This window comes from Nyctereutes procyonoides, unplaced genomic scaffold (genome assembly GCF_905146905.1).
Source record: "Nyctereutes procyonoides isolate TBG_1078 unplaced genomic scaffold, NYPRO_anot_genome, whole genome shotgun sequence".
Lineage (NCBI taxonomy): Eukaryota > Metazoa > Chordata > Mammalia > Carnivora > Canidae > Nyctereutes > Nyctereutes procyonoides.
This window is the reverse complement of record NW_026575046.1, coordinates 66,441,941-66,456,789: the sequence shown is the minus strand read 5'-3', so window position 1 is coordinate 66,456,789 and position 14,849 is coordinate 66,441,941. Positions and strand designations below refer to the sequence as shown.

Genomic DNA, 14,849 nt, shown 5'->3' with positions numbered 1-14,849 from the left:
AAGGTCTGCGGTGTCATTCTTTTGTTTTGGTGTCCAGTCTCTCAGCCCTTGTTTTCTTGAATTCGTGGTCTTATCATGTTGTCCTGTAGTGACAAACAGCAGTGGGAGTTCCCTTCCCCTCCTCAGACTCTTGTCTTTTGAGTTAGGCTTTTATTTTGCATGCTGCTTTTTTCTTTTCTTTCTCTGTGTTTGCGCAGTTACCATGCCATTTTCTTTGATTATGGCTCATGCCATCAGAAAATCCTGTTTTGTTCTGACACGTGCTGGCTGATTTCTCATCAGGGCATTTGGTTGAGGGCCACTTGGTTCCACCTACACTAGAACATCTGGGTCTCTTCTGGGATTTTGTTAAAGATTGTCTCTGAGGGTTCACTCCGCCTTATTGGAAGATAGTAATACCCTTTGGGCTTTAGGTCTTTAACCCATCCTGTATCCCTGAAGCCTTCACTTTGAAGGGGTCCATCCCAATGTTCTCTCTCCCCGTTTTGCTTGTTTCTCCCTAGCCGCCTTGCCTCCCATTCACTGATTGGAAGATAAGGAACCTCCACTAGCTTCTCTGAAGATTTGGGGGGTATTAATGAGAATCCTCAGGGTTTTGCTGGCTCACCGGACAATTTTCAGGGCTTAAAGGAGGGATTAGAACCTGTGTTTTGCTCTCCACTGCTTTAGAAACTTGTCTCTTTTTTTATTGCCAGTATTTGAGGTTTGCTGCATCAGATTTTCTCTGTTCACTTGTTTGGTGGCTGTTACTGCAGATTTCTGCAATTGTGTTTCTTCATTTTTTTAAGTATGGGGGGGAGAGAAGGTAGCTGCAAGGTAGGTTCAGTCTCCCATCTTAATGCCAAAGTCCAACCTAGGGGTGTTTTTGCATTGCTACAGTTAAACAGTGCCTCTCCCGGTACAGTTTCTCTTAGTGGTTGTGTCAGGGGTCGGGAGAAGGCTGGAGTGTGAGATCCCTAGTCTTTAGTAATACTTTGACTTTCACAAGAGATTTAATTACCTCTGGATAATTTGTGTTTCCTATTCTCTCACTCTTCTCAGTCTTTCTCTCTTCCATCTCTCTGTCTCTGTCTTGATGTGCTGCTTCTGGTGAAAAATGTTCAGAGTTCAGAGGTGGGAAATAGGACAGAGCCACATGGCTGGGTGGGCTGGAGCATATTCCTAGCTAAGATCTTGTACTCTTCTGGTTCTTTGTTCTAAACTCTCTTTCCTGCTACTAACTTCAGTTGCCTCAGTTAGAATGGATGAGAGGTGATTTCATATACCGAAAGAACTTCTGTTGTCACGGGGAACAGTCTTGGCTTGTACAAAGGGTCCAAACAGCATCTGAAAGAAAATTCTCCAAACAGCCGTGTTCTACTCTTGTTCTCTGACATACTTATATTATAGCAAGAGTTTTTTCTAAATGTCAGAAGAAGCTGACTAATGTACCAATACTTACTGGAGCTCTCACCTTCTGATTTATTTCACAATTAAATTTCCATTTTTCTCTGGGCTCAGAAGGTGGAGGGCCATGGGGGAGGTTAGCAGCACGTCTAAACACAGAATTTGGGGGGGATCGGAAATAAAAATAAAAATTGAGGTATTCCTGCTTTTACAGTCAAAAGTACACTGCTGTTTGCCTAACAAATAATGATGTTGATTTGATTAGTTATTGGACTAGAAATAGGGCGTGTGTGCTGAGTGACTAGGGGTTTGGAAATCCTTTTGCTTAGGTCATTACTGGACCTAGAGGCTGATGCACTGGAGACTTGGACATTGCTGGTCCTCTTCTGACTTGCTTCACACTTGTTTGGCTCCTCATGTGACAGTCTGAGGTTTTATGCTAGACCACAGGGCAAGCTGCTGATTCTCAGAGCTGACCTCCACTATAAGCATTTTCATCTTCTCCAGCATAAAAGTGCAGAGACTACAAACAGGCGTCCTGTGCCCAAGTTCAGAGTATTAACTTGTGGGTGATGGTCATGTGTTTCCTGAAGACTTCCTGAATCACAGTATGACTAACTTCTCTCAGTAATCTTCCGTGTAACTCCTGACCTCTGGGATTTTGTAGCCAATGGTGTTTGTCCTCTATGTGGGTATCATAGGAAATTCCAGAAATCCCCCTCTCTCATTCCATCTCATGTTAAGCTCCACTAAATACACAAATGTAGAGAGTTTTGCTTTTTATCAACAGATGCTAAGGGATGGCATTGGGTGAATTATTTTAGTCTTCTTAGGGGCTCAGTTTTCTCACCTGTACAATGAGAATGTTATCTAAACTTACATGAATCTTCGGAGATGAGAAATCTCAGAAAATGGCTACCTAGCTCAATGCTGTGGCTTTTTTGGTTTGTTCTGAAATGATGTCTTCTTTCTTCTTTTTTTTTTTTTTTTAAGATTTATTTTTTCACTTGAGAGAGACAATCTCAAGGAGACTCATGCTGAGCTCAGAGCCCAATGCAGGCTCAATCTCACAACCCTGAGATCATGACCTGAGCTGAGGTCAAGTTGGTTACTTAACTGACTGAGCCACCCAGGTGCCCCTAAGAGGATTCATTCTTAGATGTCATCAAAAGGTAGCCCAATGGGTATGATGTGCCTGTGTTGGTCATGGTTTACGGAGAGTCAAATCAGGCTTTGAGAAATGTTAGCTGAGGTTCTGTTAGGTGTCAACCTTTAGGCTAATGCTTGGAATATTGTCATGAACGGATTGGTCCCCACCTTCATGGGTTTGTAGTCCAGTGAAGGAAGTCAGGCATGTGAAATGACCTTTGGGTATTTAGGTTTCAACCCTGATAAAGAAATTCACCTATAACAGGGGCTAGGCCTAGCTTTAGGAAGACATTTTACTCCATTTAAAAATGCTAGGATTTTTGTTTTGATTTCAGTTAAGTAAGGTAACAGACTTCTAAGTAGAGGCTTCTGCTTTTCTCATTCAAACTTGTCAAAACCACAGTTCACTTTGGAATGTTCTCTTCTTGGTCTTCTGAGCTATCGTGTAGTTTACTAGAATTGTGACTTTGCAATTTCATTCTGCAGTGAGCATTGGAAATTTAAATCAAAGTCTATAATCCTGATGCTGTTGGGTGGTGTAAAATGCTCTATCCTACCTGCAACCGGACGAGTAGCAGAAGTGTAAACCGACCATGCACTGCTGACATCTGGGGAGGTGGTGCATTTTTCCATATGGTGTTATGATTCTGCTCAGTCTTATTTTGTAGTTTTTACTCTTCCGAACCAAGATTGGGCTTAGCCGATAAAGCCACATTTCCTTCCGGAAGACACAGCAGTGTCTGCTCTTCAGAGGGCATCCTAGACCTTATCTGCTGCTGCATCAGACATCACCAAGATGAAGGTGGGACATGCATGCTGATAGCTGCTCCTCACTCCACTCCATGAATGGCATCTCTTCTTTCTTATAGGTGACCTCTGGGGGGACAGAAAGCATACTGATGGCCTGCAAAGCATACCGGGACTTGGCTTTTGAGAATGGGATCAAAACTCCAGAAATGTACGTATGTGTGGCTTTCGGGTTTGTGTGTTTGGAGGACTGCGGTTGGAAACAACCTGACCATCTGTTTTCTACTATGTCTTTCTTCCCTCTTCCTCTGGCTCATTCATCCTGTCCTGTGCGCTCAACCCTTATCCCTTCACATTCCACAGAATCCTCAGTGAATCAGCCAGTTAATTTTAAAGGTCATGCCCTTTCCCAACCCCCAAGTTTATATGTGGTATGTACTGAAAGCAAGAATGAGATACTTTTTCTTTTTTTTTTTTTAATTTTTAATTTTTATTTATTTATGATACTCACAGAGAGAGAGAGAGAGAGGCAGAGACATAGGCAGAGGGAGAAGCAGGCTCCATGCACCGGGAGCCCGATGTGGGATTTGATCCTGGGTCTCCAGGATCGCGCCCTGGGCCAAAGGCGGGCGCCAAACGCTGCGCCACCCAGGGATCCCATGAGATACTTTTTCTAAAAGTGACAGAGTAACAGGACTACATCTTTGAATTCTGTGGAGTTTATTATAAATAATTTAGAGCCTGCAGAAAACTCTCTCATTGCTTTAAGTTCAGTGAAAGTTACTTAAATAAAATAGGCTGCCTCAGAGTGCTCCCTAATAAGAAAAATTGAATCTGAGGGCTATTTTCTGGGAGGAAAAATTTTTTAAATCCTTTTGAGATTTATCTGTCATGCCACCCTGTGGACATAACTTTGATATTAGGCTGCATTTTTTTCTCTGGGCCCTCTCTTTGCCCAGAGTATTTATACTATATCCTCTGGGTTACTATTTGCCCACAGGTGTCAGTAACTGAGGGTTGCATGTCATCTCATGCTGGGCTTCATAATTAGCCTAAGAGAAAAAGTCAGGCTACCATCTTTCTCCATACAAAAATCTTAGTGCTTGGTGCTTAGTGATAGAGTCTTTCCTTCCTTAAAGGGAACATTGATTTTGAGAGTGCAGTAATTGAGAGAAGTCTGAAAGCAAATACTTAACAATGACTCTGTCTCCTTTTTAGTGCTGTTTTTTTTTTCCCCCAAGTAATCTCTATGCCCAGGTGTAGGGATTGAACTCACAAAAGAGAGTTGCATTTTCTACTGACTGAGCCAACCGGGCACCCCCATTTCCGTGCTATTTGAAGTGCTGCTTCCAAGTGTGTAGGAACAATGGGAATTACAGTTTCTCACAGGCTTGTGGGCTTTCCAAGATGGAAGGAACCACTGACGTGATATAAACAGTCTTAGGTTCCTGCTTGGCCATGTGTCGTATGAGACCTTGTGCTCCCAACGTCTCCCTGGCTTTGGATGGCCAGCATGATAAGGCTCTGTCTGATGCTGATCTGATCCCAATTCCCAGTCCCTAGTGTTCTACATGTCAGCCCTAATTTATGCTTTGGATTTCCTAAATCATAGGGGGAAGATTTCTATAGAAAAGCAGTTGGCTTCTTGTTTGTTTTTAAAGAGAAAAGTAAAACAATATAAACACTTATAAAAATGTGAGGAAAAATAATTAGAAGTTTACTGCTCGTGGTTTAGATGAGCTGCTAACTAGACTGTCTCTTGAATCCTATTTTTTATCTGAATGTCCTTTTCCTCCTCTTCTCTGTCATTTAGTGTGGCCCCCCAGAGTGCCCATGCTGCATTTGACAAAGCAGCCAATTATTTCGGGATGAAGATTATACGGGTTCCACTGAACAAAATGATGGAGGTGGATGTTCGGGTGAGTTGCCCTGAAGGGCCTCTCTGTGCTGTGGACTGTGAGGAGCAGGGATGCACCTGGCTGACTGGCTTTTTCCAGCGTCACACACAGACAGACCCCAAAGGCCTTTGACTGTAGGCACCAGAGCCGACAAGCTGCCACCAGTGGTGATTGAATACGGCTCTGTGTTTTCCTAAATTCATGAACTGTGATAGCAGGATGATTCAGTCCCTGACTTGGGACTTTGCACACCTGGGTTTTGCTTCAGCAACATCTCTTTCTCCTCTCTGTAAAATGAGCATGGACTGACTTGCCCCAGGGCTCTCCCTATGGTTTTCATTGGCCCAAAACAATATCTGAATTTCAATGCTGAAATAATAGTAATTGTATTTTTTCAGAACTAAGCTACCCAGTTTATTAGCACTAGCGTTATTTCTGCCCGCCATCTTTATTGACATATTAATTGACAAATTGACAAAAAAAAAACTGTATATATCTAAAGTGCCATCTTGATGTTCTGATATGTGTATGCATTGCAGACTCATCACCACAGTCATGCTATTGAGCATGCATTCCATCTTCTCAAAGAGTTACCATCTTCTTTCTTTTTTTCTTTTTTCTGAGCTAGAATACGTAAGACTACTCTCTTGACCTCTAGCTGATTTCAGGCACACAGTGCTGTATTGTTAGGCTTGGTCACACGGCCATCCATGAGTGGGGCAGAACTTCCTGTCAGGCATCACTGAAACTTGGTGCCCCTCATCTTCAGCCCCCAGCAACTGCCATTCTACTCTCTGCTCTCAGCTTGGCTGTCGTAGCTGCCGTATGTGTGAGAACATGCAGCATTTGTCACTCTGTGCCTGGCTTACTTCACTGAATCCTCCAGATTCATCCACGTCCTCACAAATGGCAAGCTTTCTTTTCTAAGACTGAATAGAAGTCCTTTAGTCATTATTTTTTATATTGTGCTTGTGTGGAGAACTTGCTGGAAGAATGGCATCTGAGTCTTAGGACAGCCCAGGAAGGCTGTAGAAGCCATCAGTAGTTTGGCAGTACACAGGTGAGGAAGCAGTCTGGGGGGAGTTCAGCAGTCTGCCCCAAGTTTCTACACTAGTAAGTGGGGCTGGGACTTGCACAGACTCCTCAGCCTCTTAGCCCAATGCTCTTTTTCCTCCCACCATGATTTGCTGTGTTGTGGCCCCTGTGTTGTTTTCCCCAGATAGACGCCCCTCTGGCCGTGTTTGCATCCTGCCACCGTGGTGGTGGTGCTGGTGGTCTTCTCCCGGGTTGGAGAGGTGGAGATAGCGCTACAGGAGTGCAAACCCTAAGCTGGTAGTCTGGGGTGCTCTTGGCAGCAGCACGAAGAGTAATTCTGACGTGGCTTCTTGTTTTCCTTTCAACTTTAAACCCCTAGGCAATGAGGAGAGCCATCTCCAGGAACACGGCCATGCTTGTCTGTTCTACCCCCCAGTTTCCTCATGGTGTCATAGATCCCGTCCCTGAAGTGGCCAAGGTATGCCAGAGAAATGGGTTGCTAGGCAGTCAAGTTGAGATTTAAAAATAGAATCTAATGGTGTGGTACTCAGCAAGAAGAAGCGAGTTTGAGTTTAGATTTGTGCACAAATTTCCTGATCCCCATAGGAAGCCTGGCAGCTCTATTTGGAGCCTCAGGAAGTTCCTAGCTGGGGGGAGGGGCAGCACGAGGAAGACAGCTGTGGAAACTGGATATTCTGAAAGCCTATTGACATTTCTTGAGCCGCATGGAGAAGCCTACCTACCAGAGGGTGGCATCCAGCAGTGCTGCCCCCCCCCTCCCGTGCGCGCTCTCCTCATCACCCACAGTTATTAAGGCAGGACCCTCCCCACCCCTACATCAGAGGCTTGCTGTTTCCAGCTCCATTTTATAGGGAGCTTGAGGTCCTGGGTATTTAAATATAAAATACTACATTTCATATGAACTATTTTGAAGCTTAAATACATTTGGAAAATGAGCTTTATGAGGAATGCCAAAACTAGCCAATTTTTTAAAATATGAAAGATGCAGTATACAGTGGCCTTGTGGTTACAGTACATTTTTCCACCTGTGTCTTGCAAAGTTTTTGTTATGCGGCTATAAATGAAATTCTCTTGTGATCTTTTTTTTTTGGAACTAGCTGGCTGTCCGATATAAAATACCTCTTCATGTAGACGCTTGTCTGGGGGGCTTCCTCATCGTCTTTATGGAGAAAGCAGGATACCCACTGGAGCAACCATTTGATTTCCGGGTGAAAGGTGTGACCAGCATTTCAGCTGATACCCACAAGGTGAGACAGGGAAGGGACCAAATGTTAATCAAAGTGGGCAGTTGATTATTTAGACTACTATCAACAAGATAAATTCAAGCATTAAATTCTGCCCAAAATGTAAAATTAAATCTGGCTCTTTGGGGGATACCTGGGTGGCTCAGCAGTTTAGCACCTGCCTTTGGCCCAGGGCGCGATCCTGGAGTCCTGGGATCGAGTCCCACGTCGGGCTCCCGGCATGGAGCCTGCTTCTCCCTCCTCCTGTGTCTCTGCCTCTCTCTCTCTCTCTCTCTCTCTCTCTCTCTCTCTCTCTCTCTCTCATAAATAAATAAATAAATAAATAAATAAATAAATAAATAAAAAGAAAGAAGAAAAGAAAAGAATAGAATAGAAAAGAAGAGAAAAGAAAAGAAAATCTGGCTCTTTGCTCTCACCAGCGTAGCTAGTTCAGGGGACAAAGTATGGTGTTATAGGTGACAGGTAATATTGAAAAGGGACCTGTTATTTTTGTGGCATATGGCTTTCCATATCCATTGACTGTATGTAGCTGGGACATGCTAGTACAGTGGCCCATAGAAAAATGTTCCCTGAAGCTTTGAGATTCTTTAGGGTGGAGGGTAATGAGTAGTGAAGTTAATAGTGGAATTCCTAAGAGGACGTATGCTAGTGCTGTGGCTTCCACGCTATGGGGGCTCTTGCCCCATGTGACAGGAGCTGGCCAAGGGAGGAGTCCTTTGGAAAAGGGGTAGAACTTTGTGCTTAGGAATGTTCCGATGCCACCACCCCTGGTGGACCTGAAGAGAGTCTAGGTTGGTCAGGAACTCTTTGAAACTACACACAGATGTGGGAGAAGGAGTAGCAGCCTGAGGAATGTGTGCTTTGTTCTGATTATGCAGAGCTTGTTTTAATCTCAAGTATGGTTGGAGACCTGTTTTTCAGACTAAGTGATGCACGCAAATCTTCCATCAGGATCTGATCTGATTTCACCATGGTACCCGGGCAACCCCTGTGCCCTCGTCCTTACTACACGTCTCCTGGTGTGGGTCAGGGGGTAAAGTTAGTTCCATGTTTGCAGCAGCGAGAGTTCATTAGGAGGGCACATTTCTATAAGGAAACTAAGCATGTAGGTTATTTTTAAGCTTGATTCAGTAGCTTGTAGATTCTGAACGCCATGATGTTCTCAAAAAGGAAGTACAATACTAAGCAAAAGAGTTAGGAAGGGAGTGAGATCATTATTTTAATTGCTCCAAGTGATGTGAATTCCACCCTTTTCCTGGTTTCCAGTGGAAATTTATCTTTGCTTCCATCCTGACGTACCACCCTGGAGTCATGTTTTACATAAGAGAAACCATGTGCTGGGTGAGGGGGTCCTCAGACACCTCATCCCTCAGAGAGAGAGTTTAAACCACATTCCTTCAGTTCCCTCCACACTTAACATTCTGAGTTTGAATTCTTCGTGTGAGTGGGAAGCAGTGAGAAATGGGCACAAGGAGGAGTTTGCATGAGGAGTGTGGGGCAGGCCCGCCCTGCAGAACTGTGCTCTCACCTGTGTGCTTCTCCCCCTCAGTATGGCTACGCCCCCAAAGGCTCTTCCGTGCTGTTATACAGTGACAAGAAGTACAGGAGCCATCAGTTCTTCGTGGCGACTGACTGGCAGGGCGGCATCTACGCTTCCCCGACCATCGCGGGCTCACGGCCCGGAGGCATTAGCGCGGCCTGTTGGGCTGCCTTGATGCACTTCGGTGAGAGCGGCTATGTTGAAGCCACCAAACAGATCATCAAAACTACTCGCTTCCTCAAGTCAGAGTATGTGTGGAGGACTGGTTCGGCCTCGTCTTTGGCTTTGTCTGCTCGTGGGCTTGAGCCGTCGCCTGGCCAAGCACCCCTATGCCCAGCCCACTCCCCATCCCCTAGGGACCAAGGGCTTAGGACAGCAGCGTAGGTGTGTGGTATGTGGTAGTGGCCTGGGAGGAGAAGCTTCCTTGCTCTGCTGTGCCCTGGAGGGTCAGATCTAGGCTTCATCTGTAGGCCATAGTGTCCAAAGGATGTCTTTACAACTGACAGCTCTTACCAGATGCTGATACAATGTGCAGTTTAATGCTTAAGACAGCGTTTCTCAAACTCGAGCATGCCTTCTAAGCATCTGGAGGACCTGTTATGACACAGGTTGCTGGGCCCCACTCTTAGAATTCTCATTCAGTTCATCTGGAATGGGAATGTGGGGACTTGCACTTCTGGGAAGCACCCAGTCGATTCTGAAGCTGCTGGTCCAGGGTCCACCCTCGGAGAGTCTCTGGTGTAAAAGCACCGGAGATGAGGCAGAGGGAACGGGGAGGGCGAGGGGCGAAACACAGGGTTGAGATGAGGCTGGAATGAGGCTGTACGTTTGTCTGACCCACCTGTTCATGTGTCCCCTGCCTGTCTCTGTGGCTTACCTGGACTGGGGAGGCTTTTTCAGAATCTGGAGGGCAAATGAAAGCAACTAGAAGGCATATGTCATTCGAAAAAAGCCTGCATATACCCAGCTGATACACCCATCTATTGAGAACTGCTCTACCATTTCTTGCTTTAGAGATTACACATACGACTTTTTAAATTGCAGCGATGGAGGGGTTATTTTGCCAGGATTTTTTCTTAAGTGCATCTTTTATGCCTCAGATGCCCGTGGGGCATATCATAATTTGGGAGCTGGGCAGACAGGGTACGAGCCGGTGATTGTGTCTCATTGGAGCTCAGTGGGGTCTGGGCCTTTGAACATCTGTCATGTTTAGGAACTAGGAACCACTGATCTCCGTCTCACCGCCTGGTTTTAAAAGGTGAACGAGCTGAAGCCCTTAAAAGATGAGGTAGTGTCATAGGAGAGACGTTGCATGATTAAAGAGATGATGACCTGAGCAGCATCCGTGGCTGAATTTCCTTTCTGTCTTTTTTTGTTTAAGACTGGAAACTATCAAAGGCATCTTTGTTTTTGGGAATCCTCAGTTGTCAGTCATTGCTCTGGGCTCCCGAGACTTTGACATCTACCGACTGTTCAACCTGATGACGGCTAAGGGGTGGAACTTGAACCAGCTGCAGTTCCCACCCAGGTAAGCGAGACGAGCCTCCTATCCTTCCTGGGCCCCAGGACTTCCCAAGTGCTTGGGTAGCAGGCTGACCTGCAGCCTAGAGACTGCTGGTGAGGTGCCATTTCCTCTCGCCCCCCGGCCCCCCTCCTCAGAATTCCTCAGTGTCAGAAGGAAACGGTTAGCTTTATGGCTCTACGGCTACCCTCTGGCCCTGCCCCCACCTTCTTCCCTGCCCCACCTTGTACACCACCATCCGATTGCTCTTGCACATGGACTCGTTCCCTAATCATACTTAGTCCAGAACTTTCCACAGGGCCTCTCATTGTTCAGGCCCACTGCTCTCTTCTATAATATTTTGTAATTAATCTTCCATGATGCCTGTAAAGAAACACCTCACCAGATGGCAGAGGTCTGTCCAGTGTCCTTTCACTTGTGGCGCCATTGCCAGGTCCATCTGGACTCTGCTGCTTCCTCTTCACAGTCCTTTTTTTTTTTTTTTTTAAGATTTTATTTATTTATTAGAGAGAGAGAGAGACAGGCAGAGGGAGAAGCAGGCTCCATGCAGGGAGCCTGACATGGGACTCGATCCCCGGTCTCCAGGATCACGCCCTGGGCCGAAGGCGGTGCTAAACCGCTAAGCTAATGAGGCTGCCCTTCACCGTCCTTCTGTACCTCAGCATCCCTCCGGGGGAGGGAGAGCTGCTGCCTTGCCTTGGAGTCCTTCAAAACCCCTGTGGCCCTACACCCTTAAGGGTCTATCGTCTACAAGGAAATACGGGGGAAGCATCCCCTTGGTGGTCACGTGGCTGAAGGCATAGCCATTGGCAGTCTTGGGAGGGGGGAGCCGGACAGAACAGGCAGCTGTGTTCCTCCTGTCAGGATGTTCTTGCTCATGCTGAGGCCTAAGCCCTCGTGCCAGCCCATGCTTGACAGCCCATGTATTTGAAAGCCCTGATTCCCAGGATTGGGAACGCTTGTCACAGATAACACAAAGAAGCGAGTGCTAAACTCCAGTGTGGGAGGGCTGCTTTCTTTTAGAACTTTGTTTTCTTCCCCGAGGTTCACCTGTCTGTCTCTTTGCCCATAGTATTCATTTCTGCATCACGCTGGTGCACACCCGGAAGCGAGTAGCCATACAGTTCCTAAAGGACATCCGGGAGTCGGTCACTCAAATCATGAAGAATCCGAAAGCAAAGACCACAGGAATGGTAGGGACACTTCAAATATTTTTCTTGTGGAAGTTTAGGTGCCATGGGGGGTTTGGAAGAACCAAGTGGCCTCTAGTCTGTTCCTGTCTCTGTCCCATCTCCACAAACCTTCTTCCTTTGAGCAGATGACCTCTGCCTCACCCACTCCCAAGCCGTTTGGTCTTGAGTGAGGTGTGCTGTATAGAAAAGCACCTTGTAACTTGAAAGTGCTATACAAAGGCAGGTGTGGTCGTGCCTTTTGAGAAGAAAATTATGACACAGGAAGGACAATAAGCCTGTTTTCTCTGGAATCTTTGACATAGGCCAGTTCCTTTGGGCAGAAAGGCAGACTGGCACCTGTGAAGAACTGCCTGGGGTGGGCATGGAGCTTGGGAGGGGAGGGACACAGAAGATGGAGACGGTGTGAAGGGGGAGATGAGAGCCACAGCTTCATGTCTGCCCCGGTACCCGTCATCGCCAGTAACGACCTCTCACTGGATTTGTAGGGTGCGATCTATGGCATGGCCCAGACGACAGTTGACAGGAACCTGGTCGCAGAATTGTCCTCAGTCTTCTTGGACAGCCTCTTCAGCACAGACACTGTGACTCCAAGCAGCCAGATGAATGGTTCTCCGAAACCCCGCTGAGCCTGGACGCTCTGTGACCCCGAGGGGCTCCTGGCCTGCAGAGGTTCCCGGGGTGTGGAACAGGCCACACACAGGTTCAGCATTTGGTCTTGCTCCGTAGAGCACGACGAGACAGACCATGAGACGGCTTGATCCTCAGGATTCTTGTTCCTCCTCTCATCCTTTGTGGTTTTTTAATATGGAGACCCCGAAGAAGTCCAATACCTAATTATTTTGCCCTGTTCCCAGATGTTACCCTAGGAATTGTTTTAGCCATTTCCTTTTCTAACCTTCTTGCTTTCAACTTGACTTAATCCTTGTGTGGCAGCTGTGACCTGTCCTGAGTCCTTAGGGAGGCTGGAGTATCGTTTTTGTGCTAAAGAAGGTTTTCTTTCTTCTCTCAGGCAGATTGGTGAAGCTGATTGGACAGGAAGCGTCCTTGTAACAGGGTGGGAGTTAGGTACCCTCTAAGCACGAGGCCTCCTCAGCCTCCTCTCTGAGTAGGTGAGTTGTCTCATAGAGTCATGTTTAGTGCAACTCAGTTTCTCTTTCTGAGACACGGATGGATAGGCCGCTGTTCCTGTTTTGCAGGATTGGAATGGCCAAGTATATGTATGTGCTCAGTGACTTAAGGCAGGCTTTGGTGCGGCCCTCTTCTGTGGTTCCCCCTTGGATATTTGGTTGCCACCGTCTTTGGAGATTTGTGTGCGAAATTGTCCTCACATTGGTGTGCTGTTCCCCTGGATCAGGAAGGGAACGTGGTTTCCAGAGAGCGCAGGACCTTTGGGCCCTGGTCCCGCTCTGTGTTGGCCGTGTTTAGAGCACACCAGAGCCCTGTCCTGGGCTGCTGCTGACCAGAAACCAGAGCCTTTACTAAAGTTCTCTGAGTGTCACATTCAAATAGATGTCTCCACCCCGGAGTGGTCCTCCGCTCCCGCACTGCCATGAGCCATCATGCATGAGAATAGGTCTGCTTGAAGGAACCGCTCAGAGCACCTTCACAAGTTGCCTTGACTTACCTGAGGTGGGTGCGAGGAGGGTGTGAGAGAGCCTTCCAGGCCAGGAACCTTCTCTCCCCATTCGTGCGTCCCTCCTGCCTCTTTCCGTATGTTCAGCTCCCAAAGGTACTGTGGCAGTTTACCCTCAGGTACTGGGCAGTTCTCAGCCCCAGCTAGCATGAGACAAACTTTGGAATAGGAAAGCATGATGGCAACTGTCAGTGGGGCCTGGGCCTGGGATTCCTCCATCAGACTAGTCGCTCAGGGTGGTGCAGGGACGGACCAATCCCTGCACCCACTCCCTCCCCTCTTTGCCCCTGTTCAGGGGCCTTGATCTAGGTGGAGCCACTGTCTTCCCCTGAAGATGACATACTGTGTGCCTTTTCCCTCAGCAGTGAGCAGTGCTGGGCTCCTCCTGACCCAGGCCCCAGGGGAAATGGGGCTGTCTGGAGATTTTTATTTGGGTGGGGGAGGCCTTTTGGGTAAGTCAGGAGAAAATCTCCTGTGTTCCATTCCCCTTCTCAGGGACTCCTGAACCATTCAACCTCTTCAGACTGCTGTCCTCTGGCCTCCCTCACTGGGGATGCTGCCGGGAGGGCCGAGATGACCAGACTCCCCCAGGCTCCCTAGTGGGTTTGTCTGAAGTGGTCTTTAGCACTGTACTTCCTCCACAATAACTGTGAGTCGCTGGCTGGGTCACTGCAGGGCTGATGTGTGCCTGTGTGTGTGTGTATGTGGGTGTGCATGTGCCTCCTGGGGTGGTCGGTTCCAGGAAAGGTTGTGTGTGTGTGTGTGTGTGTGTGTGTGTGTGTGTGTGTGTGTGTGTGTGTGTGTGTCTAAGATCCTTTGGACACAGGAGCTATGTTCCTTCCAGTCATTCAACTGGTGGGCACCTCCCGAGAGAGGAGCTGTGGCCAGAGCCGTGTGTGAATGCCCTTGGGTCTCCGGCACATTGATGGTGTTGGAGGAAGACCAGGGATCCAGAACCACCCAGCAGGCCCCACTGTGGCTTGCTGGCTGCTAAAATGGAGAAGCATGTGCCCCCTAGAACGTGCTGTTGCTTCCAGTGTCTGCAGACCCTTCCTCTGCTGTGACAGCACTGCTGGCCCCGGGGACAGTGGTGTTTTTCAAAGGGACCTACTGTAGACACTTTGATCACAAGCCTTAGTTTGACTCAACACTTGTGGGCTTTCCACTCTATGTGTATCTGTGCATAGGAACACCTAGTCTGGCAGAGGCAGGCCGAATGTCTCCACGAGGTCATATGCTAGCAGATGTCGCACTGGCCTCTGCAGAAGCTGTACTGTCTGGTTTCTATGTTGAGTAAGTAGTTGTGACTGTACTGCCTTGTCACTTTTAATATTACCAGTTTTATACTTGGAAAATGGTACTTGCCTCTTTTAAATCTTTTCTGTATTTAACCTCCTTCTTCCCAGCTCAGTGCTCCCTTCCTAATTGCAGCAATAATATCTTAAAAAAGCAATTCAGTAATTAAACGACTGAAATCTTAA

The 14,849-nt window shown here is 47.2% G+C and overlaps 1 protein-coding gene across 4 annotated transcripts in view; it reads left to right on the top strand.

Annotated features, from left to right (window-relative positions):
• Positions 1 to 14,849, top strand: part of SGPL1 (sphingosine-1-phosphate lyase 1) — a 60,001-nt gene extending 45,152 nt beyond the window's left edge. For all 4 annotated transcript variants that reach the window (XM_055325344.1, XM_055325343.1, XM_055325340.1 and 1 more), the window contains exons 8-15: positions 3,405 to 3,493; positions 5,096 to 5,201; positions 6,595 to 6,693; positions 7,334 to 7,483; positions 9,030 to 9,268; positions 10,402 to 10,548; positions 11,615 to 11,735; positions 12,221 to 14,849. In XM_055325344.1, coding sequence (XP_055181319.1) covers positions 3,405 to 3,493; positions 5,096 to 5,201; positions 6,595 to 6,693; positions 7,334 to 7,483; positions 9,030 to 9,268; positions 10,402 to 10,548; positions 11,615 to 11,735; positions 12,221 to 12,361 — 1,092 coding nt within the window. In that variant the 3' untranslated portion in view covers positions 12,362 to 14,849. The remainder of the gene's footprint in view (positions 1 to 3,404; positions 3,494 to 5,095; positions 5,202 to 6,594; positions 6,694 to 7,333; positions 7,484 to 9,029; positions 9,269 to 10,401; positions 10,549 to 11,614; positions 11,736 to 12,220) is intronic.